This window comes from Psammomys obesus, unplaced genomic scaffold, assembly GCF_907164565.1.
Source record: "Psammomys obesus unplaced genomic scaffold, mPsaObe1.curated_primary_1811, whole genome shotgun sequence".
Classification (NCBI taxonomy): Eukaryota; Metazoa; Chordata; class Mammalia; order Rodentia; family Muridae; genus Psammomys; species Psammomys obesus.
The window spans coordinates 16,175,827-16,199,543 of NW_026593286.1; the positions used below are offsets into that span (position 1 = coordinate 16,175,827).

General features: G+C 49.0%; 1 protein-coding gene across 1 annotated transcript; it reads right to left on the bottom strand.

Annotated features, from left to right (window-relative positions):
- Positions 1-7,397: 7,397 nt before the first annotated feature.
- On the bottom strand, positions 7,398-23,471 carry Stk11ip (serine/threonine kinase 11 interacting protein). The gene is made up of 24 exons (XM_055616346.1): positions 23,195-23,471; positions 20,163-20,368; positions 19,893-19,967; positions 19,522-19,617; positions 19,059-19,166; positions 18,858-18,929; positions 17,844-17,970; positions 17,521-17,624; positions 17,314-17,409; positions 17,142-17,183; positions 16,836-16,982; positions 16,388-16,472; positions 15,518-15,868; positions 15,168-15,373; positions 14,721-14,837; positions 14,421-14,598; positions 11,632-11,862; positions 11,419-11,522; positions 10,479-10,576; positions 10,205-10,383; positions 9,908-9,989; positions 9,677-9,747; positions 8,922-9,169; positions 7,398-8,258 (listed from the first exon to the last, which is right to left on the bottom strand). Exons 1-24 carry the CDS (start codon positions 23,253-23,255, stop codon positions 8,109-8,111), a joined length of 3,234 nt encoding a protein of 1,077 aa, XP_055472321.1. The 5' UTR covers positions 23,256-23,471; the 3' UTR covers positions 7,398-8,108.
- Between the last annotated feature and the right edge of the window lie 246 nt (positions 23,472-23,717).

Consider the following 23,717-nt stretch of genomic DNA (forward strand, 5'->3'; position numbering starts at 1 on the left):
GCTCAGTAAGAACAAGAAAGGGTGAGTCTATTCAACAGTAAGTCTCAGAGGTGGAAAACATTCGAGGTCTAGGTTAGAATTGAACAGAGGCTAGAAGCTTCCAGGACTAGGCCTAGGCTAGCAGACAGAAGCAATAAGCCTCCAAGACAGCAACTGAAAAAGGAGAGTAAAATTTCCTTTTAGAGAATACCATCTCTAAGTAAGGAATGAAATAGAGTTAAGTGGTTCTTCTCAGGGAACGGAGAAGCACTTTGGTGTCATTAATTTCTGCTATAGAAACTGTCATGGTCATGATTCTTAGCTCTCTATTCCTCCCCAAAGTACTATAAAACATTCATTCTTTTTTTTTTTTTTTTTCATAAATCTTTCTCCAGCTTAAAGTCACTGTTGGTTGCAACTAGGCAAACTGGCTGATACAATCAGGAGAAAGGCTTTGAATCCAAGTCAAAGGCAGAGCATCAGGCAGCAGTGGCACTCACATTTGTGACATGGCAGAGAATGTGACGCTGTGGCCTTCATTGCTCTCTCCTCTCTTGTGATGATTGCCGTGACTCATCATCCTCATCCTGTACCTTTGCAATTTTTATTATGCTACATTTACTTATTTGGAGGATAGGGAGCAGAACATGGTGCTTGAGTAGTGATGAGAAAGCATCCTGTCAGAATTGGTTCTCTCTCTCTCTCTCACCCTGTCAGAATTGGTGTTCTCTCTCTCTCTCTCTCTCTCTCTCTCTCTCTCTGTCTTCCTCTCTCTCTCTCTCAGTTTTTCAAGACATGGTTTCTTTGTATATAACCATGAAACTCATGAGTCCTGGAACTCACTCCATAAACCAGGCTGGCCTCGAACTCACTGAGATCCACCTGTCTCTGCCTCCTGAGTGTGTGTGTCACAACCACAGGCGAGAGGAGCTTTGGTTCTCTTCCTCCAGTGTGTGGGTCCGAGAGATCAGACTCAGGTGACAAACACCTTCACCTGCTGAGCCATCTCACCAGCCCCTATCCTTTACTCTTAAAAAAACCAAAACAAAAGACCTAGATTATTTCATGTGTATAAACATTTTCTTTGTATATATCCATCAATCCCATGTGCATACCTGCATACATATATACATACATACAAACATCCTTCATGCTTTTAAAAATAGAGTTTTACTTTTCTGAATGTACAGTTGGTTAAGCCTGTTCATGCATCTTTGCCAGAAGCTGGGACATCTCCACCCTTTGTGTTTCTATCTTAAATTTCCTGGACTCCCTGCTTAACACATCCTTTACTAAGTAACTCCTGAAGGCTTCCCTTGCCAAGAAGTTACAGATCATCAGTCTCTCTGAGTCCACAGCTGGAGTAATAAGCTTCCAGTTGGGAACTTCCTTACAGTTTGTCGTTCATAGCTTTGTCAAACAGGTCTAGGATGTTAGGATGTTGAGCTAGTCATGAACTTTGTCTTTGTAGCACTTTTTTTTTTTTTTTTAACCCTCAGACATGTTTACTGGGTCTTTGTGTTTCTTGGCCAACTTTCCCGCATCTTTCTTCTTGTCACTTGTCCTTGTAGTATGGTGATCTCAGAGAGCATCAGCAACCCCTTCATAATGTCGGACTGTCTCAATCTGCCAGTTCCCCGTGATGACACAGAGACTAATATTATTTATTATAGCCTCGGCCTTAGCTGGCTACCTCCCAACTAGTTCATACAACTTAATTAAACACATTTATTCTAGTTCACATTTGCCACACGGCCCTGTTACCTCTCGCTATGTCCCAGGAAATCTAACTTTCTCCATGTCTAGCTGGTGAATCTCCCACACCTGATTCTCTCCTAGAGTTCCTATTCCTGCCCAAATAGCCCGCCTATCCTCTTCTGACCTCCTACAGGCTGTCAGCTCTTTACAAAACCATTCAGAAGGTGATGGAGAAGAGTGTTTACAAAACATTGAGGCAGGTGATGCTTCTTGAAGTCCAGCCTGTACTCAACTCTGCTGGTACAGAAATCAGCATTTGAATAATACAAAGATGGCCTTACACAGTACATGAAAAGATTATTCCAACAACTGCAGCCTCGCCAGACAAAAGGCACATCCTTTACTCTTAATGACAACAGCCACTGTAACTTTATTACCTGAAATTTAAGTGGTACTTTTCAATTTACAAAGCACTGTGATATTCTCATGGTCCCTCACAGCAACCCTCTCCTTGACTGGTAAGAAAAATAAGGTTTGTGAAGTATAAGTGGGTTGCTCAAGATCCAAGCCCCAGAGCTCTGGCATCGGATCTGACATTTACCCCTAAATATTAGAGTATGCCATCACTCCGCTACCACGTCTCAATGTCCTTATGCAACTGCTGACCCTTCCAAGCCATGTGCAAAACTGAAATATATCACTCACTTCCCAGGTGTATTTTTTCGAGACTCTCTTTGCTACTGGAGGCCACAGAGGTGAGAAGTTAAGCATGAGATCTCTGGGGCCAAGCAGCCTGAGATCATAACCCAGCTTGGCCACTTGATAACTACCTGAGCGAGTTATTTATCACCGTCTCTGGCCCTTCGTTTCACCAGCGGTGACAATGGGGTTGTGAGAGGAAAAAGTGAGTTTGTCTGTGTGTAGCACACAGTGGAGCCCAGGAAACCTCAGCCAGCTCCAATGCTACTACAACCTAGGAGATGCAAGTCTTCAAAGTCCACAGATAAGCATGTGACAGGACAGTGAAATAAGTGAGCATTAGTTTATGTTATCCTATAAAAGCCATATGTTTGGGGCCACAAAAAAAAAAAAAGAAAGAAAGAAAAGAAAAAAGAAAAAGCACCAACCATGCGAATTCCCCAAAGACAAGGAGACCCAGAATGGCTTTGTCTTCTTACCAGGTGATTCAGACACTATTTGGCCAAATTTTTTTTTTTTTAATTTCCTGGGAGTTTGAACCCAGAGCTTCACACATGGTAGGAGAGCACTACTCTGCTGCTGAACTGTGAACCCAGCCCCAATAAACCAATCCTTTGCATTGGTAATCTTAAACTTGTGCAGTGGGGATGGTTTCACTGAGCCCAGACTTTCACTAAGACTCTTACGAGAATCATCTCCCTGCTCTCCGGAGTACAGCACTCAGGGCCAGCTGCTACCGAGCAGGTTCATGATTGGGCTCTTGCAGGTAAGGTGGCATTGAATAAGGGTCCAGACTCTGGAGTTGGAGATGTTGTGACTTCACACCACTTCAACGCTTGGCACAAGTGTTCAATAACTGTCGCTCTTATTTACTATTCTTATTACTCTGCAGTGGTTTATCGCACAATCCACATGTGCCTGGCCTCAACTTTGACACAAATCCAATACCTGGACACTACCACTGTCCCTGAGGGTCACCTTCCCCTGCAGAATTCGCCTTCCTGACCTGTCAGGATGGCATTCTGAGAGATGAATCCTTGTGCCATCGTGCTCCTCCTGAACTAGCGGCCTGCTTGAGTTTTGTTTTAGGCAAACAGATGGGAGAGAAGACAGAGATAAGCTACCAGCCTTTCTGCACTTCTGTTCTCCCAGTGGTACAACCAAAGGTGTTATCAAAGGAAGAAGAAAAAGAGGTGGGTTAGCAAGAGAAAGCTATGTTGGCCAGAAGCTGGGGAAGAGGGGGAGGAGCAGAGCTTTGCCCTCTCCAGCCAGTAAAACAGAAGGGGGTACCTCGAAGACATAAATGGAAAAGAGTCGGGTCAGAGAGCCCTGCCAAACCTATAGGATTGGAGCTTGAGCTTGAAGCTCAGCTGTTTTGCAAATATAAATCACTATTTCATTCCACCTATGTTCGTGTGCTGACCTACACATTCCCCCTACATCCCACACCAAACATTGTGTATACATTTGGTTATTATCAGCAAGCAAACACCTGCTTTTTATTATGAAGCACCCATAGCAAGCACCAGGAAAGAAAAACCAAGCAACATGGAAGATTCAAGTGGCAGGACTTCGGACATCCTCATAAGGAAGTGGCAGTTAAGATGACCTGAAGGATATCAAAGATTCAGATACACAAAGGTGGTTTGGAGGTGGGAAAAAAAAACAAAACAAAACACTGAAGAGTCAGGTCCCTACAACAGGAAAGAATGGTCTTTGTGAACAGTTGAATGATCTAGATGCTGTTCTGTTGGTAGGATAGTGTGACCCTGGAAATTGGTGCAACAAGAAACATATGAAACATTTGGAGCCTGAGGGATAGGCATTCGATAAGGCCAAAGAGGCAGGACGGCTTAAGGAAAACAGCACAGATCTTGTAGACAGAGGGTCCAAGTGTGAGACCATCATAGTAACCTAAACCTCAGTTTCCTCACCTGTAAAATGTCCATCTTCCCAGGGCAGCAACAATAATAACAAAGGAATGATGTGTGCACAGACAAGCACAAAGCATGTCCTTCCACACAGTCATGCAATTCATGTTGGCTCAGACCTATAACCCCAGTACTCAGAGGGCTGAGGCAGGAGGATCTCAAGTTCATGACCAGCCAGTTACATAACCAGACCCCAAAAGAGAATCCTATCTGACACTTCCTGCACCCCTCCTCCCCCAGAGCCAGGCACTCTGAAGTGCCCACTATCTGTGGAGTTAAAAGCAAGTGCACAAGTAATTATAGTAACTAATAAACTAAAGAATGTTTTCTGTGGAGGCCAGAGAAGTCATCAAGTCCAAAATGATCAAATGACAAGAGGATGGGCCGGAGGGGGGGGGGGGGGGGTGGGGGGGGCATGCCCTGACTCATGCTATCTCCAAAGATGTCTGAGTTTCCTCCAAGGCACTCTGGGGAAATATCCACTCATAAATACATGGTTAATAAGAAGCAGGCAGCCACTCTTCCAATTAAAGGAAACATTCCTAGGCTCCTGAGTGACAAAGCAACTAGCAGGCAGGTTTTATAATAAGCATTTATTTAATGCATTCCGGGTTTGTACACTATTTCCACATATACTCAACATTCAGGTGAAGTAGGTAGGTTATTGATCAGTTTTCGGTTCCACACTGCAGATGAGCAAGCAAAGAGAAGTTGTTTGCTCACAGCCAAGAACTGAATGATCAAACTAAGACAGTTCTAAATTCTGTGTTATGGCCAGACCACACTGACCCCTGTAGTTGGATTTAAAATAAACACAGCATGCACTCAGATCGGTAAAGCACCACGCAGAACCATGTGATAGAAGTCCCAACTGCAGCTAAGCTGCCAGGCAGCCCTGCCAAAGCTATGATACAATCTTTTGTTCTATTGTTAGTTTGAGATAGGGTTTCTCTGTGCAGCCCTGGCTGTCCTCCTGGAACTCTCTGTAGACCAGGTTGATCTCTGGCCTCGAACCCACAGAGATCCTCCTGCCTCTAGCCTCCGAGTGCTGGGATTGAAGGAGTGCGCCACCACCACCCAGCTTCTCCTGTAGAATCTTAACAAAGGAGGAAGATGTTACTCCTTCCTCTATAAAAAATGACTTATCTACAGGTACAGCTCCTATAAAGAGATCAGTTCTTAAGCTGGCAAGCTCTCCTCAGCCAGTCCTAGAATCATTTATACCACTCAGTTTGTCCATTAACCCCACAAGGCCTCAACTTTATTTTTTTTCTCTTTCTTTCTTTCTTTCTTTCTTTCTTTCTTTCTTTCTTTCTCTTTCTTTCTTTTCTTTCTTTCTTTCTCTCTCTCTCTCACATGCGCTCTTTCTTTCTTATTAATTTTTGGCTTTTTGAGACAGTGTTTGTGTAGCCTTGGCTAACCTGGACTCACTTGGTAGACCAGGGTGGCCTCTTACTCACAGTGATCTGCCCATCACTGTCTCCCCACTGTGTTGGGATTAAAGATGTGTGCCACCATGCCAGGCTAGGCCTCAAATTTTTTAAATATAACTTTTGGGTCTGGAGAGATGACTCAGTGGATAAGAGTACTGTCTGCTCCTCCGGAGGTCCTGAGTTCAAGTCCTAGCAAACACATGGTGGCTCATAACCATCTATACTGGAATCTGATGCCCTCTTCTGGCATGCAGTTGTACATGCAGAATGAACACTCATACATAAAATAAATAAAATCTTTAAAAAATATATAATTTGGAGGATTTAAATTTTCTTAAAAAAAAAAAAAAAAAACAAACCTCAAGTCAGGCTCATGCCTTTAATCCCATCGCTTGGGAGGCAGAGGCAGTGAGATTTCTCTGAGTCCAAGCCCAGCCTGTTCTACAAAGCAAGTTCCAGGACAGCCATGGTTATGCAGAGAAACCCTGTCTTGAGAACCCTAAAAAAGTTAAATCCTCAATGCTATTCCCTCCCCTTCTGCCTTGTCTCAGCTTTATCTCCCACCATTTCTTGTTCACTCCTCTAGGATCTAAACCAATACAAGCTAACAGTAAGCCATGTTCCCCTTCCCTGCTGTTTATGGAAGATGCAGTGCAGTGGTGGTTTCAGAATCTTCTCTCTGCTGCTTTCCAGGAGCCACCAGACGTTTGCTGAGTGTTCTTCGTGCCAGCACAAGGCCAGACAGAGGCCAGACAATCGATAAGCAGCTGCTGGGCGGGCGGGGGGATGGGCAGAGCAGACTGAATGGACCAATTGATCTCTGGGGACAGCAAGTGCCTCCTGACACCTGTGCCTGCAGCCATCCTTACTCAGCGGATAACAGCATCTGGGGAGCAGACACAGCTTCTTGGGGCCCTGATTTCTAGTTAGGGACAAAGCTAAAAGGTGAAACACCTCCCTTAGTGGTCATGATCTCAGGCCTGACAATGTCTTCTGGGGCACAAAAGAGCATCTTTTCACAATACTGCCAAGGACTGTCATTGTTAAACAAAGGTGTTCCCAGAAACTGGAAGCACAAAGGCTTGAAAGACACCTCTCTGTCTCCCCAGGCTTACTCAAGTTCCCTTGCCCATCAGCCTAAACGACTGGAGACTCTTCTCTTTGTCTGTACCGTGACCCATTTCTGGAGATGCACTTGCTAAGAAGGCTGTGCAGAAGTGGCTTTCAGCCAGAGGCGAGGCAGGCCTACCTCAGAGTCCTGCTTTCAGACAGCACAAAGTCACGGTGGGAAGGAGCCATGCACACCACTGAGAAAGTGGACTAATATTTTTGGGAAATTTTAATTTACTTCAATTAAGAATTCAGGGCAGCTCTGAGCAAAACAGAAGTAGGTGAGATTACTTTGTGAGCCTCTTAACAGGCCTGTCTAGGTCCTACATAGACGACACCAGAGGACAGCCACTCCAGGAGTGCCTCGCCAGTCCCGAGAATCAGCATTTCCCCCTCCCACCAGACCCGGCAGGGCACTGCCTGGGAGAAACTAACACTAAAAACCCATCTCAAGGTTGGAAAGCTGGTCTAACTGGGGACCTGTGTACATATACACGTGTGGACATTGTAATTTCAGGACAGGTACAGTGCTTGGCTCCAGAGGTGACTTACAGAGTCAACAGTGACAGAATATTTTTATTACAGGTCTTTATTTCAAATGGAAACTTCGGGAAGGCGGAGGGAAGTTCACAACTTTCTCACATCTGGTGGCTCATGCCATTAATCTCAGCACTTAGAAGGCAGAGGCAGGCAGGTCTCTATGAGTTCAAAGCCAGCCTGGTCTACACAGAGTGTTCCAGGCCAGCCAAGGTTACACAGTGAGACCCTGTCTCAAAAAGAGCAACAACAAAAAGTCTTAAGAGGCCCAACTATATGACTGGCAGTGATCCCATGCAAGGCCACCTGATAGGTCACAGCCTGCTTGCGGATTGGGCACACTGGGTCAGTAGTCCCACTCTGACAGAGGAGGACTGGGGGCAGGTCTCATAGTGCAAACAAGGCTACTTCCAGGAAGAGATTAGGGGGTGGCAGGCTATGTGGGAGATAGTTCTATGGGCCGCCCATGACATCTGGCATGGAAACAACTTTACTGATACCTGAAAGTCCTGGAGAAATGTTTTCACTGACCACTTAGCCCATTCTACCAGGCAGGTCACCCAAGAGCCAGATCATTTCTCTGTCCATGAGCTGTGGGTCATTTGGGCCTCACTAGCCCTGTCCAGCGACAGCCAGGGAAGCAGACAGACCCAGAGACCAGGAGAAGGGGCTTCCTCAGTGCAACTCCTGAGTGAGTCAGTGCGAGCTTGGGGCGGGCGCCTCAGCGGTCAAGGTCCAGAGTCTCCTGGGTTACAGTCCGGAGGCCAATGGAGAACAGTTCTTCCCAGGGCTCCCGAATCCAGGCCAGCAGGGCTGTCAGTTGCTCTCCACACACAACACGGAGTGCCCAGAAACTCTCCAGTCGGAACACCTAGTATAACAAGCAGTTGAAGGGGAGACATGGGAGGAGACATGCCAAGAGGCCAAGGGAGGTTTCAGGAGAGGACTCAACACCCTCTTGACTTTTAAAGGCTCTTTCTCCTCTTCCTTTCTTCCCCTCCCTAGGTCATGTGACTGTACTAAAGGGCTGATTCTGAGCCTTGAAGACACTCCAGTCAGCACTGACTGCAGGCTCTAGTGGGCTGGTGGACACAGTCACATCTCTAAGCTTCCATGCTATAGGGAATGTGAGCTCTAGAGTCAATTCCAATTGTGCAGGTTCAATTCCTGACTTTAACCCTTGTGACCTGTGCAAGTTTGTTCGTGTCTCTGAGCCTCAGTTACATCAGCTATAATGCAGGACAAACAATAGCACCTCCTCCTTGTGTTGGAGTTGTGAAGGTCAAATAGTCGGCATACGGTAGGTAGGCTGATTGCCCCTAACTCACATAAGCTAGGTATTTTTCAGTACAGGGCTCCAAGGCCAGGACATTCCCACTGCTGACTGCTGCTTCTACGCAGGCCTCACATCCAGACTTTGTATGCTTACCGTATGCTTGCCCCTCCCTCAGCACCATCCCAATCCAATTCCCATCTTTCCTAGATGCATCTCCACATTGCACGAAAATACACACATATACACACACACACACACCTCGTCATAGAAGATCAGCCGCACGTCCAAAGGGCTTGTACGATATAGCTGCACAGAGCTCAGACTGCTGAGCGGCTGTTGCTCCCTGACCTGAATGGAAGGACCTGAGCCCAGAGGAGGGGGCTGCTCAGAGGCTTCACCGGACACCGCTGGGAGGGCAGATTCTGCCTGAGACCCTGCAGGGTCTTCATCTAATAGGTATAGGGTGGACAAGGTCAGCAACAGGGACACAGGGGAGGTAGAGGAGCCTGCAGAGAGAGAGAGATAGGCAAGATGATGCCTGGAGTGAACGTCTATGTCAGGCCTAGCTCTCCAGGACTAGTGTCCCAGCGCTGCCCTAGAGAAGAGTGTGAGGCACACTCAAGAGGGGGCCACAAATCAGCACTATGCTTCCACATATCCAAGGACCCCTAACAGCCAAAAGCCCTGACGACCTCTATGAGGAAGCTACCACACCACCACCCCAATCAAGGGCCCATAGCCTCTTGACAGGATGAGTGGAGCATATCTTGCCACTTAGGAAGGCTGGATGCCAAAGCTAAGGTCTTTAGCCAGCTGAAGCTCTGAGGACCCCCTGACCCTGCCTGGAGAAGTGGGAAAACCCCCAGCCTGTTGTGTGGGCATATCTGCAAGAGTGAGGAATCCAGACTCCAGAAACTGAAAATTATTACATGGGTAATATAGCGGCAATAAGGGTGACCCAGGCACAATATGAGGTACAGAAACCATGAAAGCATTTGCGGTATCGGCCTTACCTTCAGCCAGGAAGGCCCGAAGGTAGAAAAACTGGGGCACCTCTGAGGAAGTATCTTTTTCGAGCAAGGGCCTGTGGAGACCACAGCAGACACAGGAGGATCAGCCAGGGCAGAGTAGACTTCAAAGAATGGGAGTAGGTGGGAAGGTGTGGGCACGAGGATGGGACTGTGTCTGGAATCTGTCAAGAGAAGGCCTGGACACCACCTCACCCTAATGTGCTGTGGACTCACCAGAGCCGATGCTGTGGGGTCACCTCCTCCTCCGTTGCACTGATACAGTTCCTCTGAGTGCGAGGCAGGGACTGCAAAACACCTGGATAGAGGCAGCCAGAAACAGAAACCCTCAGAGGCCTCTGCAGTCCTCTACCTCAGCCTCGACTCTGGCTCTGGACCGCAGAAACTTCTATGGGGGTCAGGGGGACGCTGATGGAGCAGGAAGTTCCAGGACCACAGTCTACTGGTGAGCATCAAACTGAGGAGCAGGCCCCGCAGGCTTGACATGTCCATCCCTCCCAGCCTCTCCCTCACCAGTGAGCTCCTCAAGGAAGGTGTGGCACTGCCCAGCATCTCGGGGCAATAGCACACAGCTGCCAGTCCCAGCTGCCCACTCCAACCGAAGGCTCTGGCCTGCGAGGCCAAGCTCCATGCCACTCAGATCCTGCAGAGGAATGGCCAGGGTGGGCTGGAGCCAATTCGCAGGAGGCCCACTGTGGAAAGAGCAGAGTGACCAGAATGAAGAGGAGGATAGGATGAGCTTGGCAGCACCATGGCACTGCCCCAGCCACACACCTGGCACACTCACCAGATTGGCCCTGTCACCTTCAGCAGATAAAGCCTGTGGTCAGACACAACCACAAGGCACAGAAACTCCCCTAGGTGGCCTGCTAACACTACTGGCACCTAAGGGAAGGGAAAGTTGATGAGAAACAAGAAAACAGAACCAAGGAAACAGGTGCCAAACCAAAATCTGAGCTGCAATCCAACCACTGTCACTGTTGTCATTAGCAGCCTCTCATCTCCACTACTTTTGACTGCAGTCTGCCTTCTCACCTACCTACCCCAGAGTCTCTTAGCAGGCCTCCCCAGTGTCCTCTCACCATTTCCAACCCATCCTTCGCACTCAGGCAAGACTATTTCGGTAACAAACGTGACCATCACTCCCCTGCTTCAACTCCTCTGGGGAGGTCCTGGATCCCATCCAAACTCCCTGGCAGACACTGTAGGTTGCTCCTGAACAGCTTACCCACTCGACAACCCTGAGGACAACTGCCTCTAGCCCTGCACACTGGCTGTCCCATCTGTCTCACGAGCTACTTCCTCTTGGGTCTCTGTGCATTTACAGTGCCCTTCTCCTAGAGTGTGGACCCAGGCAGGCTGGATCACAGCCCCTCTAGGACCTTGCCCTGACCGCAGCAGCTTCACTGCATAATCCTGTGTCTGTGAGACTGAAAAGGAGGCAGCCGATGGCTGAGCCTGAGAATCCTGGATTCAAGGGAGTGACGCCGTGTGTTTGTGCTGACGGCAGGACCCATTTACCAAGTGCCAGGTGCCGAACTGTGCTGAGTGACCGATGGCAGCTCTCAGCCTCCTCCCTGAGTCAAGGAGCATTCTCCCTTCCTTGATGGGGACAGCTGAGCCTCAAATGTGAAGGACCATGCCCACAGTCACACAGCAAATATCTGCTGCTGCTGCCAAAACCCAAGCATTCAACTCATGGCCATGGGTTGGTGGGTGGCACAGACCTTGGTGAAGCACTGGAACTCCTCCTCAGAACCACTGAACACCTCAACATCCAGGAAGAGCCGGAGTCGGTGGTCCACAGAGCGAAGACCAGAGTGTCCAGGGGCTATGAGCAATCGATGGGTCATCAGCTTGGCTCTGGGAGGTCACAGCTCCAACTTACCTTCCCCCAGAGTCCCTCAAGCACACCTCTACCTCATTCCCCCTATACTCACGTGGGCTGAGGCCCCAGCTGCTCTGATCCTGGGATGTAGATGCCTGAGGTGGGATGCCATCAGAGGTGCTGGGATGGCCACTGTGGTCGGCAAGGCCACAGGCAGAGCCAAGGGGCTGGGAGGAATCTGGTGATTTGTCTTCCTGGTTCTGCTCTCTATTCCGGATCTCCCCAGTCACAGCCAGAAGAACCACATGGTCGCTCCCACAGTTTGGACATACAACGGGAGATTCTGGAGGAAGGGACAGAGACCCTGTGAGCCTCCCAAGGCCACACCCCGCCATGCTCATAATGCTCCCTGCCACCCTGTAGATTCTACCTCCAGCTCTAATAACAGTCACCATTCCCACTATCCCACTCCCAAACCCATCTCCGAGCACAGTCTCTAACCTATCCCTTCCCATCCCAGTAAGGGCCAAGCTAGCCCATAGCCAACAGCTTCCTAAAAACATGTCATGCCTTCTAGTTTCCAAGTCCTGCTCTGGTCCCCTCCCATAGCCTTGGGTTAATCAAGCACTGCAGTGCTTCACTAGCGATGCCTGAAAAACCAAAATCAGGAGCTAGGAAGATGGTTCAATCCATATAGCACCTCCCACACAAGCATGAGGATCTGAGTTCAGATCCCCAGGCCCCAAGTAAAAGCCGTGTGGTGCTGAGCAGGGTGTGATGGCGCATGCCTCTGATCCTGGCACTTGGTTCGCCGTGAGTTTGAGGCCAGCCTGGACTACAAAGTGAGTCCAGGTGAGCCAAGGCTACACAGGTAGATCCTGTCTCAGGGGTTGGAGGTGGGGGACGCAGTGTGGTACCATATACTGCTGGGGAAGAGACAAACAGATCCCTGGAACTCAATGGCCATGCAGTCTAGACAAACTGATGAGCTTCAAGTTCAGTGAATAAATAGCCCAAAAAAATAAGGTAGAGACTGACTGAGGAAGACTCCCAGTGTCAACACCTGGCCTCTACATATACATATACATACATATGCACACAGCAACATGAAAAACATACAACATGTGCACACACATAATGATGATGATGATGATGATGATGATGATGATGATAATAATAACAACAACAAAGACCAAAATCAACAGATTGGGGAAGGCAAGGAGGTTCCTCAAGCCAGTTGGGTCTAAATCCCAGCTTCATTAACAGATTAATCACCTGTTAGTCATCTACTGTTGAGCCTGACTACTATATGTAAGATGAGAATGAAGACCGTGTCTGCCTCAAGGAATTAGCAGGATGGGTGAGTGGATACAGGTAAAGAATAAAGGATGTAAAGCCTGGCATGGTGGCACATGCCACCATGTAATCCCAGAACCCAGTGGGGCAGAGGGGCAGAGGCAGGCGGATCTCTATGAGTTTGAGGCCAGCCTGATCTACAAAGTGAGTCCAGGACAGCCAAGGTTGCACAGAGAAACCCTGTCTTTAAAAAAAAAAAAAAGAAGGATGTGGATAATGAGAGGTACTGAGTAGCTACAATTCTCTAGGCACGTGCTAGACCCCACAGCAATATTATCATATGGCAGCCCCACCAAAACTTTTCAGACCCCATATTGCAAAGAGAGAAAGAGTTAAATAACATACATACCCTGCCCACACCTATATAACTGGAGGTAATAACAGTAGCTACCACATGTGAAGGACCTTTGTTTTGTGCCAGAGGCTATGTTTGGTGCTTTATTGTCATATTCAAATCTTACAAGAAACCTGGGCAAGTTAGCACACACCTGTCATCCTAGCGCTCAAGAGACTGAGGCAGTCAAGTGGGGTGGCACAGGCCTTTAGTCTCAGCAGAGAGGCAGAGGCAGGAGGATCTCTCAGTCCCAAGCCAGCCTGGTCTAGAGAGTGAGTTTCAGGACAGCCAGGGCTACATGGGAAAACCCTGTCTCAAAAAAGAAAAAGAAAAAAGAGAGAGAGAAAAGGAAGGAAGGAAGGGAGGGAGGGAGGGAGGCTGAAGCAGGGAGCTGTCATAAATCCAAGGCCAGCTTCGGCTACATACAAATTTGAGGCCAACCTAACTATCTGAGACTTGGTCTCAAAACATCAAAAACTTTAAAAGAGAGATTCCATAACAGGAGGAATGCAGAAGCCACCGAGCCTATGGAGTATAGCCAGGATCCAGAAAGGACTGTTACGTCCCACTGCTTCTGTGGCTAGGCCTGATGGGCCTGCTAGGGCAGGCTCACAGCAGGCAACGAACACCAGAGCATTTTGTCTGCTGCCGAGAAGTGCGGCTGATAAAAACTGTGCATCTCACATGGCTGTTATCCAGAGTTTCCCTTCCTTCTTCCAGGTCTTCAAAGCCCTTATTGTTTGACTGATCTACAGTACAGCAATCCCAAGATCAGAATACAAAGAGATAACCACAAGGCGCTGCATTCTACCAAGTGCTTCCAAGGTCACTCAAGGAAGGACAACTTGTGCCAACCCCCAAAGCAGCTCACTCAACAGCCACTGCATAGAGGGCACGTGACAACTGGGTGCTGCCCTGAGGGCTCATTAGGTTTTATGCCATTCCTGAAATGTTATCCCCAAACAACCAAAAGCCATCAAGTGATGAAAGAAGGAGCCTGTTTAAACACACTTACAGGACAGCACTTCCTGACTCTGCTCCTTTCCGCTGTTAAATGCAGCAGTTGTTTCTCTTCCATGACAAACAGATGTTCCTACTCCCCTAAGGCCTTCTTCCTTGGGGCTCCCTCTCCACATTCCTTTCAGAGACACCTTCCTGCATTGTATGTGGAGGGGCTATGTGGGCAGAAAGGTCAAGGGCACAGCTGGTACCTGTACTGTGAAACAGAGGCTTCCAGCCTTCTTCACTATCCAGTCCCAACCTGGGCTCCTCTGGCTTGAATTCCCAGCTGCAACGCAGACACTGGAATCTGGACCCCTGGGGGTCATTGGCCTCCCCAGGCTGTTGCTCATTCACGGTGGTGAAGGGGGTCAGCACAGCTAGTAGCTCCTGAAAGGAGGTGGGTTAGAAGACAGCTGGCTGTGAGCAGGTGGACTTGCCTGGCAGACTACTAACCCTCCAGCCTGGACCTGCTCCCTCCACCCTTCCCACCTGCCTCTGGACCTCATCACCTGGATGGCCTCATGGGCATCTGGCTCCAGCACAGCATAGCGACGCAACTGCCGGTCAGGACAAATGTAAGCAAAACGTAGAGCAAGAACTGGAGGCCCAGGGGGTGGACCTGAGCCCTGTGCAAGAAGAACAGAGAAGACAGCAGTGGGCAAGAGGAAATGGGGTCAGGCCTACAAGGATCTTGGAGAAAAACAGTAACTCTGGACCCCACAATGCTGGTGCTGACACCATGCTCTTGGACATAATCCATCCTTTAGCCCACCTTCCCTAGTCACACACAACAGCAACTCCTCCCACACCCAGCAACTCCTCCTTGGCCCCAAGTCCTCATGAGAGAAGTTAGAAGACACCCAGCCGGCGCCCAGCACACAGGAGCCAACTGGCTGTCCAAGATGACTCTGGAAAAGCCAAGCACCACTTCCCAAGCCCCTGACCCCACAACTCACCTCAGACCCTGGTTCTCTTTGGGTTCCACTCTCTGACTCTAGCTCGGCTGCTACCAGGCTCTGTAGCTCCAGCCGTTCCAGAGTCCGAGCTGCCTGGAGTTCCACTTCAAACAAATGGGCAGAAGTGACTCGGAGAAAGCATTCCTTGTCCTGCACATCCCCGAGCCCCTGCAAGGGACACACCAACATGGGGCGACAAAGCTCTGCTGCAGAGAAACCAAGAGAGAACTGGAGTGAAGACAGGATCCTCTGCTCTCTGAGTGGCCTGCTACCCAGCCTGGCCTCTCCATGGTCCTTCTGACATCCCAGTACCACTCTGGTCATAGTCTCTATGGTCACAGGCCTCTTACCTTCCACTTCCTTCTGCTCCTGCTCCTCTTCCTCCTCTAGGTCCTTTCTCAATCCCTCTTCTTTCTCCTGTTCTTCCCTCTCTTCTTCGTGGGGCTCTGGCTCCACCCTGCCCTCCTCTGACACCTTCTGTGGGGATTCCTTAGTGCTCTGCCCTGTGGCTGGAGGGCTGCATGTAGTCTCCAGGCTCTGGGCATCCAGAGGTGGGGTGCTAAGGGCAGGAGTCTTGGTGGTGGTAAGAGGAGGGCTCCCCGAGGTCTCCAGGTGGCTCCTATACTGCAGCCAATCACAGCCAAACCGCTCCCGGAAGCTGGTCAGCAGCTCCAGTTCCCGGTGTTGCTGCACAAACCATCCTGGGATGGAGGAGGACATAGAGTGAGGCCCTACCCAACCCCTGGTTCACCCCAGCCTCATTCTATGGCTACCCCTCAACAGGCTTCCCCTCAGAAGAATGTCCTCAGGTGTGTCCTATAGAATACTGTGACCACAAGCAATCCTGAACCACACACCAAAGAAAAGTAGATTCACAAAAACATGGCCACATGCCTCAGACCCTGAGATGATTTATAGGAAAGAAGCCTGTTTCACATTGTTTCAGCTTATGCTTCCTAAACAGTTCTAGCCACAAAATCTCTTCATTATAGAATCTTTAGCACCCTATGAAATCCATGTTCCTTAGGAGAATGCTGTCTGGAAGCAGGTCCCCTCTCTTTGGGCAAAACTAAAAAGATAATGGACTGAGGGGCCCTCCGCATTAATCCATACCACCCCCAACTCAAACTTCTCCTATGACGCTTACATGTAAGGGAACATGAAGATTAGAGAGGTCTGGAGGGAGGTGGGAAGGGAGTGAGCAGGTAGGGTCAGCTTACCAGCCGGGGAGGGGTCCAGGGTTCGGAGCTCTGGGTCTGTGTCACTGGGCTCAGAGATGCTAGCCCGCCTCACTCGGACTCGACTCTGGTTGGACAAACAGATGGAGTTCTATGAAAGCCAGAGCCTTTAGCCTGGCTAATGATGGCCACCTACCTAACCTACCAGAAATGTCAAGCACTAACAAGGACAAGGCCTCACTGCTGCTAGTCTACTGAAACCCACAGCACCAATAAAGAGACCAGCAGGTGGAGGTGGCTCACATCTTTAATCCCAGCACTCAGGAGGCAGAAGCAGGCAGATCTCTATGAGTTCAAGGCCAGCCTGGTCTACAGAGCAAGTTCCAGGAAAGCCAAGGCTACAGAGAAACCCTGTCTCAAAAAAACAAAAAATAAACAAAAGAAGAGACTGCCCAAGCCCAGGCACAAACAAGCACAAGATGCCACTTACCTTAACCTTACGAAGCGGGGCCTGGGCCATAATGCCCCCAGAGGAGAGGCTATCACTCAACTCAGGGCCACCTGAGGTTTCGGTGGCACTCCCCACTGGCCAGGACGGAGGTTGGGCCACGGGACCAGAGCCTGAAGATTCTAAAATCTGGTGTGTGACAACAGGAAGGAGGTCAGAACCAAAGGAGCACCTCTGCCTGTTTGAGCTAGCCAAGAGGAGGATCCTACTTTCCACTGATCAGGAAGAGCTTTCCCACCCTGTGTCCTGGGCCTTTCCTTTGTGTCATCCCACTCCAATCTGACTAACCTGAAGATCCTTCAGTGACAAAACCTCACCATCAAGCAGGAACTGTGCAAGACAAAGGAGAGGACAGTGCTTGAGACAGAGCTCCTCCCCAGTGATTCCAGGTACTAGCAGCACCATAGGGTGGCTAGGCCTTTGGCCTCCCACTCAGGCTGGACACTAGATAATCACTCACACCATGAGCGGCATCTCTGGCCCGAGGTGACAAGTACTGAGCAGTGGTTGTGCGGTGTGCAGGGTGGAACCACAGAGGGTTACCTTCCAGATAGAGCTGAGGGGCAGAGAAGGAGAGTGAGCTGACCAGGGATCCTCCCTGCGAGAAGACACAAGGAGAACCAGACCTGAAGGTGGCTCCCAGGCCCCTAAGATACTCATGTCTCACCTTACGGAGCTCAGCCAGCAGCCACAGTGGTGACAGCTCCGCATGTCCTTCTAGAAGGTTATAAGCCACATCGAGGTGCCGCAGTTTCCTCAGCTGCTCAAGACCTAGGGAATAGGAAAAGAAGGAAGAGGCCTTCTAGAGGTGTATTGTGGGTAAGAGAGTATGGTGGTCTGTGTGTGAGAACAGAGGTAGGAGAAGGACAGATCTTTGTATCACAGTCCTATCTCTAAGTCCTCACGGGGTTCTAGATGTTGGTAATCAATAAGCCAATCCTAGCCACACCCATATGATCCCCTTCCAGACAGCACACATGTCCTCCTCACCCTGAAGGCTCCGAAGCTCATTGGCTCGCAGTATCAAAGTCCTCAGAGCAGCCCCCGAAGGTCCCATTCTTGGCACCAAGTGCAAGTGGTTATAGGAGATGTCCAAATGGTACAGCTCAGATAAATCCTGGCGGTGGGTGAGGAAACAAAGGTTCTAAATTTGACAAAGCTCTAGGCACCCACCTTGGCCTATAAACACTGCAAACTCAACATAAAGGACTTCCTTTGCCGCACACTCAAAGACCTGAACAAATGTTAGCATGTTCGTAACAGCTCCAGGCTATACTCCTGGATGGTGACTCCAATCCTAAGTTCCCACCTAAAAGACAAGGCTCTGAGGAACATTAAAAGCAACCGAAGATACCCTCTGGTTCAGCTACCACCTAAAGACAGGGCCGATCTCCAAGCCTCTGAGGAACAAGAGGAACCTCGACAACCAGTGCAGTCAATGAGAAAACCGAAATGCAATTTATGTGGATCCACAGCCACTTGCTGACCTGGAAATTCCCAATCCTCTGAGTATGCTGAGGACCCCATCCCCTTCTGACTCCTTCAAGCTCCATTTGGTTCACTCTGAACACTTCTCTCCTTTGAAAACTTTATTTCTCGTCGAAGTATGTCTTTACCACCTTAACAAGTACTCAGCCCTACTTCTCTTTAATGGAGGACAGGAAGGACACAGGGAAAAGGTTTATCATCATCATAAGATCTCCCACTTCTGAGCCACACACTAGGCTAAGTGGCACGGGCACTCTCCACTCCTGGAATTTCTCCTTTATAGGTGAACAAACCAACAAGCTTCCTGGTTTGCCCCAAGTCATCCAGGTATTCGAAGCTGAGGTCAGAACTGCCTTGTCACACGCTAGAGGGGAAACCCACACCCAGTTCTGACTTTCAGGATGGGGCTCCATGTAGGCCTAAGAGCAAATGTGGAGTACAAGCTAATCTGGGGGTGAGTGAGAGCAGAGCCACGAAAGGGCCAAGTTCATTAGCATTCAGGCAGCTCACACTTACCATCAGAAAACCTTTGCAGTCCTGGATATGATTGTGGCTCAGGTTGAGGAAGCGCAGAGCTGACAGGAGACGCTGAGGGGGACGGGAAAAGGAAGCACGGAAAGGTTCTTCGCACAAGGATGCCTATCAAACAGCTGGCACTCCTCCCAAAGGACCCATCCTGTAACTCTCCAAAAGCCCCTTCCCTTGGGGAACACTCACCAGGGAGCTGTCTAAGCTGCTGAGCGCATTGTAGCTGAAGTTGGCAGAAAGCAAAGCTAGCCAGGGGAGGGCTGAGCAGAGGTCGCCACCGCAGGCCGACAGGAGCTCCTAGGTAGGGGACAGGCATATGTACTACCTCATTCTCAACGTCCTCCCCGTGCATGCTCTACCATCCAGTCCATCATTCATGTACACCAGGCTATACCTAGAGACGAAGCTCTGAAGAAAACTCAAGTGTCTGTCCCAAAAGAGCAGGCTATGGGGAGCATATGTGGACCATAGGGAGACAGACACTAGGCTATCTACAGCTTGGTGTGACTGTAAACACACAGACAGGTGTATGTAGAGTGCTGTGGGGTCACACAGGACAGAGGGAGGGAGAACACGGGGGGAAACCACAAAGCTTGGTCTTCTACATTTCTCAGGACAAGGCATCAGCCCCCGCCCACCTCACCCTCCTTACCTCTAGTGCCTGGATGCTCCTGCTGCAAATCAGAGACTCCAGCTGTGAGTAGATGCCCCGGAGGCCATGCAGGCTGTGGATGGGGACTCCTCGAAGCTGGTATCAGAGAAGAAAAGTAAGGAGGTAAGCAAAGCTTCAAAGACGGCAAAGGCCTCATCGCTACCTTTTCTGATGGGGAGGAGAGAAGAGACCCAAAGCCCAGCTACAGATTAGGGAAATGTTAATGGAAAAGCCGTTACTGAAGAACAATCGTACATTCAGAACTGACCTCCCACCAAAAGAGGCCATCTCTCTGTCCTCACCCCCAGAAGGCTGTTTTGCACTAGCTACTCCACGCCCCCCACCGCCCATATGCTCCAATAGTCCCTCACCTCCAGCTGCCGAAGGGACTTGAAGGGAGAAATCTTGATGGGCCCCGGAACGCCAACACCAGGGATGTGGACCAGCTGAAAAAGGACCATTCAGGTTACTGAGGCATTGCTGTCTCCCTTTCATCAGTACCACTGCCTCGGCATAACTACCCATAGCACTGACATCACCTGGGTCTCAGCCTCAAAGCCTTCTCCCACCCTACCCATTCCCCTGCTTCCACCATTCCCGAAGGCTCTGTGCACCTCCTGTCCCCATGCCCCTTCTAGGACCTTGAGTGACAGTGTTTTCTGCAGCACATCGAAGAGGAACTGAAGCTGGAGGATGATGGGCGAGTCGGCAGGGTGGGAGGGAAGAGCCACAAAGCCCATCTGGCCTGGGCCCCATGGCCCCAGGTACAGTTCGAACACTCTGTTCAGCTGCTGTAGTGTGGCTGTTAGCAGGCTCAGTGTGCTACAGCCAGAGAGAACGGCATCCCCTGCAGGAAGAAGGGCACACAGGAAGGAGGACAAAATGAAAGGCCTTTCCTTTTGGGACGCCAAAACACACCCACTCTCATCCGTAATGAAGACAGTCCACGGCAAGATCAAACTTTCTACCTCCTCCCCAGCTCAAAGTCATCTACAGCTCTACATTTAAAATACAAACAAACAAAACTCCTAGCTTTTTAGCCTAATACCAAATGCTATTGCTTTCTACTCGAAAGAGCCTAGGCTGCTTAGAGTGTTAGAAACATAGCCCACCTGGACCGCAGCTCTCTCATTTTGATGCATCCCTTTCTAATGCCAAGCTGAAGATCAACTTCACCCTGAGAGCCTTCTCAAAGTGATACCTCTGGGGGCTGCAGAGATGACTCAGTCAATAGAGTACTCGCTGAGAAAGCATAGGAATCTGAATTTGACCTCTACCACCCACATGGTGGCACGAACTGAGGAGGCAGACATAGAACCATCCCTGGGGCTCAGCCAGCCTACTTAATCAGCAAGCCTCAGGACTCACTAAGAGGCCCCGTCACAGAGAATACGCAGACATCTTCTGAAGCATCACTCTCCTGACTGTCCTCTGGCCCTAACCCAAAAGGTGCCCTCCACGCACAAAACAAAAACATTTAAAGAAATAACACCTCTGAACTTCCTTCCACACTGCATTCACCCACTTTTTACACAAAGGCTGACTGTATTGTGTTGACCTTTCTTTCTTTTTCTGGTTGCAAGAATAACATGCACGTTTATAGAAATTCTGCAACAACACTGAAATGCACATCACTGTCTATTACAATGAATACTTCTATAAAGCTGCTTTACCAAATGAGACTATTAGCCCTGTGAGGACATCTTTTAGACACTTTCCCATTCATCATTCCATCAGGAGACCACAGTTAAAATAGCTGGGGAGAATTTTTAAAAAATATATTCTGAAGCCGGGATTGGTGCCACACTGGGAGGCAGAGAGAGCTGGATCTCTGTGAATTTGAGACCAGTCTGGGGGGCAGAGGCAGCTGGATCTACATGAGTTCAAGGCCAGCCTGGTCTACAAAGCAAGTCCAGGACAGCCAAAGCTACACAGAGAAACCCTGTCTCAAAAAAATTATAAATATATATGGATATATATCCATATATATTTATATTTGTATTTATATTTATAATAAATATGGATATATAAATACCCAGGTTTCAGAATATATATAAATAAATATATCCATATATATTTATATTTGTATTTATAATATGTATATGGATATAAATATATCCATATATATATATATATATATGTATGTATGTATATGTGCACCAGGTATGACGGTGCACACATTTAATCCTAGAACTTGGGAGAAAGATGCAGGTGGATCTCTGTAAATTCCAGAACAATGCAACATAGTGAGACCCTGTCTCAAAGAGAGAGAGAGAGAGAAAAAAGAAAAATCAAGAAGTCAAATGTTGCAGAAGTCAGGTATAGTGTCACAAATCTATAATTCCATGGAATAAGACACTGAAGCAGAAAGATCATAATTTTGAAGCCAGCCTGGGAGAGAGAGATAGCAAAGAGATCTCCTACACTCTTCACTCAACTTCCCCCAAACAAACTTACAGAATTACAGTACAGTTATCAAAACCAGAATATCGGTGTTGGTATAACGGTTACAGTATCTGTTCTATGCTGTTTGCATAGATTGTGACAACCACAGCCATAATCAAGACATGAAACTGTTCAATCCCCACAATCATATTCACGCATGACATGATTCCTAGCCCAAGAGCCATGTCAGATTTTTGCTGAATAATAAATCTTACAACCTTGCAAGGAGATTTCCGTGGATTAGACAGTGAGTATAGACAGAAATTTGATTCAAGAAGTCTCTTAGATGTCCAGAAAGGCATAGCATGGGAGTAATTATTAATACAAGCCAGAATACGAAACTGCTATGGGGAGATTCCACAGATGTCACTGTGGGAGTGTAGAGATGGAGGGTGCTGATGTTAACCAGGTAACTTATGCCAAACGACTCTGCTGCCTCATCTAAATCTCATCATTAGCGCCCAAAGACAACTGCTAACCCCACCTTACAGACAGGGGCTCAAAGAAGAATCTCAACTTTTGGAGTGGGAAGAGGGGTGGGGCTAGGGATTGATGCTTTTGTACATCCTAAGCACATGCCCCGATACCAAACCATATCCTCGGCCCTCAAAGAACTTCTTGATCGTGATCATCCAGCTGGTAACTGATACATCTCTGATATCCAGTCAAAGCTTGTTTCTACCACAACTGAGCCAACCTTGTAACACTGTGAGCCTCACCATGCCCAGGCACCGAAGGAAGCAACTATAGTTAACACTGTCTCTTGTGAACCTTAATTATGTGTGCACACACGGCACTAGATAAGCTAACTAAAAATCCCGGTAATCTTCTCCGTTCAGTACAATCACTATGCTAACCTATCTGCAAACACTACCGAGGCTCTAAAAACTTATCCAAGTCTGAAAGAGGGCTGGGATTAACCTCTGTCGGTTTCACTCCAAATCTCAGGTGTTTGCGGTGCTATGCTTGCTTTTTGTACAAGTGATTCTGTTCTTGTCTCGAAGTGTTTAATCTAATAATGACTCCTTCCCTCTGGAGGGTTAAGTGGTACTTGAGATGGCTAGAGTTTAGACAGTCTAAACAGTGAGCAACGCGTCACAAGAAACACACCCAGAAGACTCTGACGCCTCGTGACCCCGCCGGCAGTGACTCGGTGACTCCGGGCGCTTCTGGAAGGTGTGGAACACAGCCACGACGCCCAAACCAGATTAGCCAGAAGTCCACTCACCCGACTCCCGCAACAGCCCCGCGAGCTTCCAAACCACAGAGTCCCGCGGAGCGGTCGTCATAGCCACGGGACGCTGGGGGCGGAGCCTGGGGGAAAAGGGAAGCGGAAGAGCTTCAGGTGGGCGTCGGCGCCGAAAACCCGGAGCTTTCGCGCAAATGGAAGCGTCGCGCGATGGAAAAAGTCCTCTCGGAACCCCCTTCCACAAACACAGGGCCTCGGGAGCCCATGGACCCGCGCGATCGGCACTCCAACCAATTTTGCAGCCAGACGCCTTAAGGGAAGGAAATCCCGCCCCGGAAGACAAAGGACCTACCGGAAAGCCCGCCTTCGCTGACGGAAACCACGCCCTGGGCGAGCTGATGTGTCAGTCGGACGAGCTGGCAGTTAGCCCGGAGCAGGGCCCCAAGGTGGGCCCCAAGTCCAGCTTGGCTCCGGGCAGCCCCTTCGGTGGAGATGGAAACCTGATTCCTTGTTTGCAATCTGGGCGGGGAAGCAAAGTTTGGAGAAATGGGATTTTTTTATT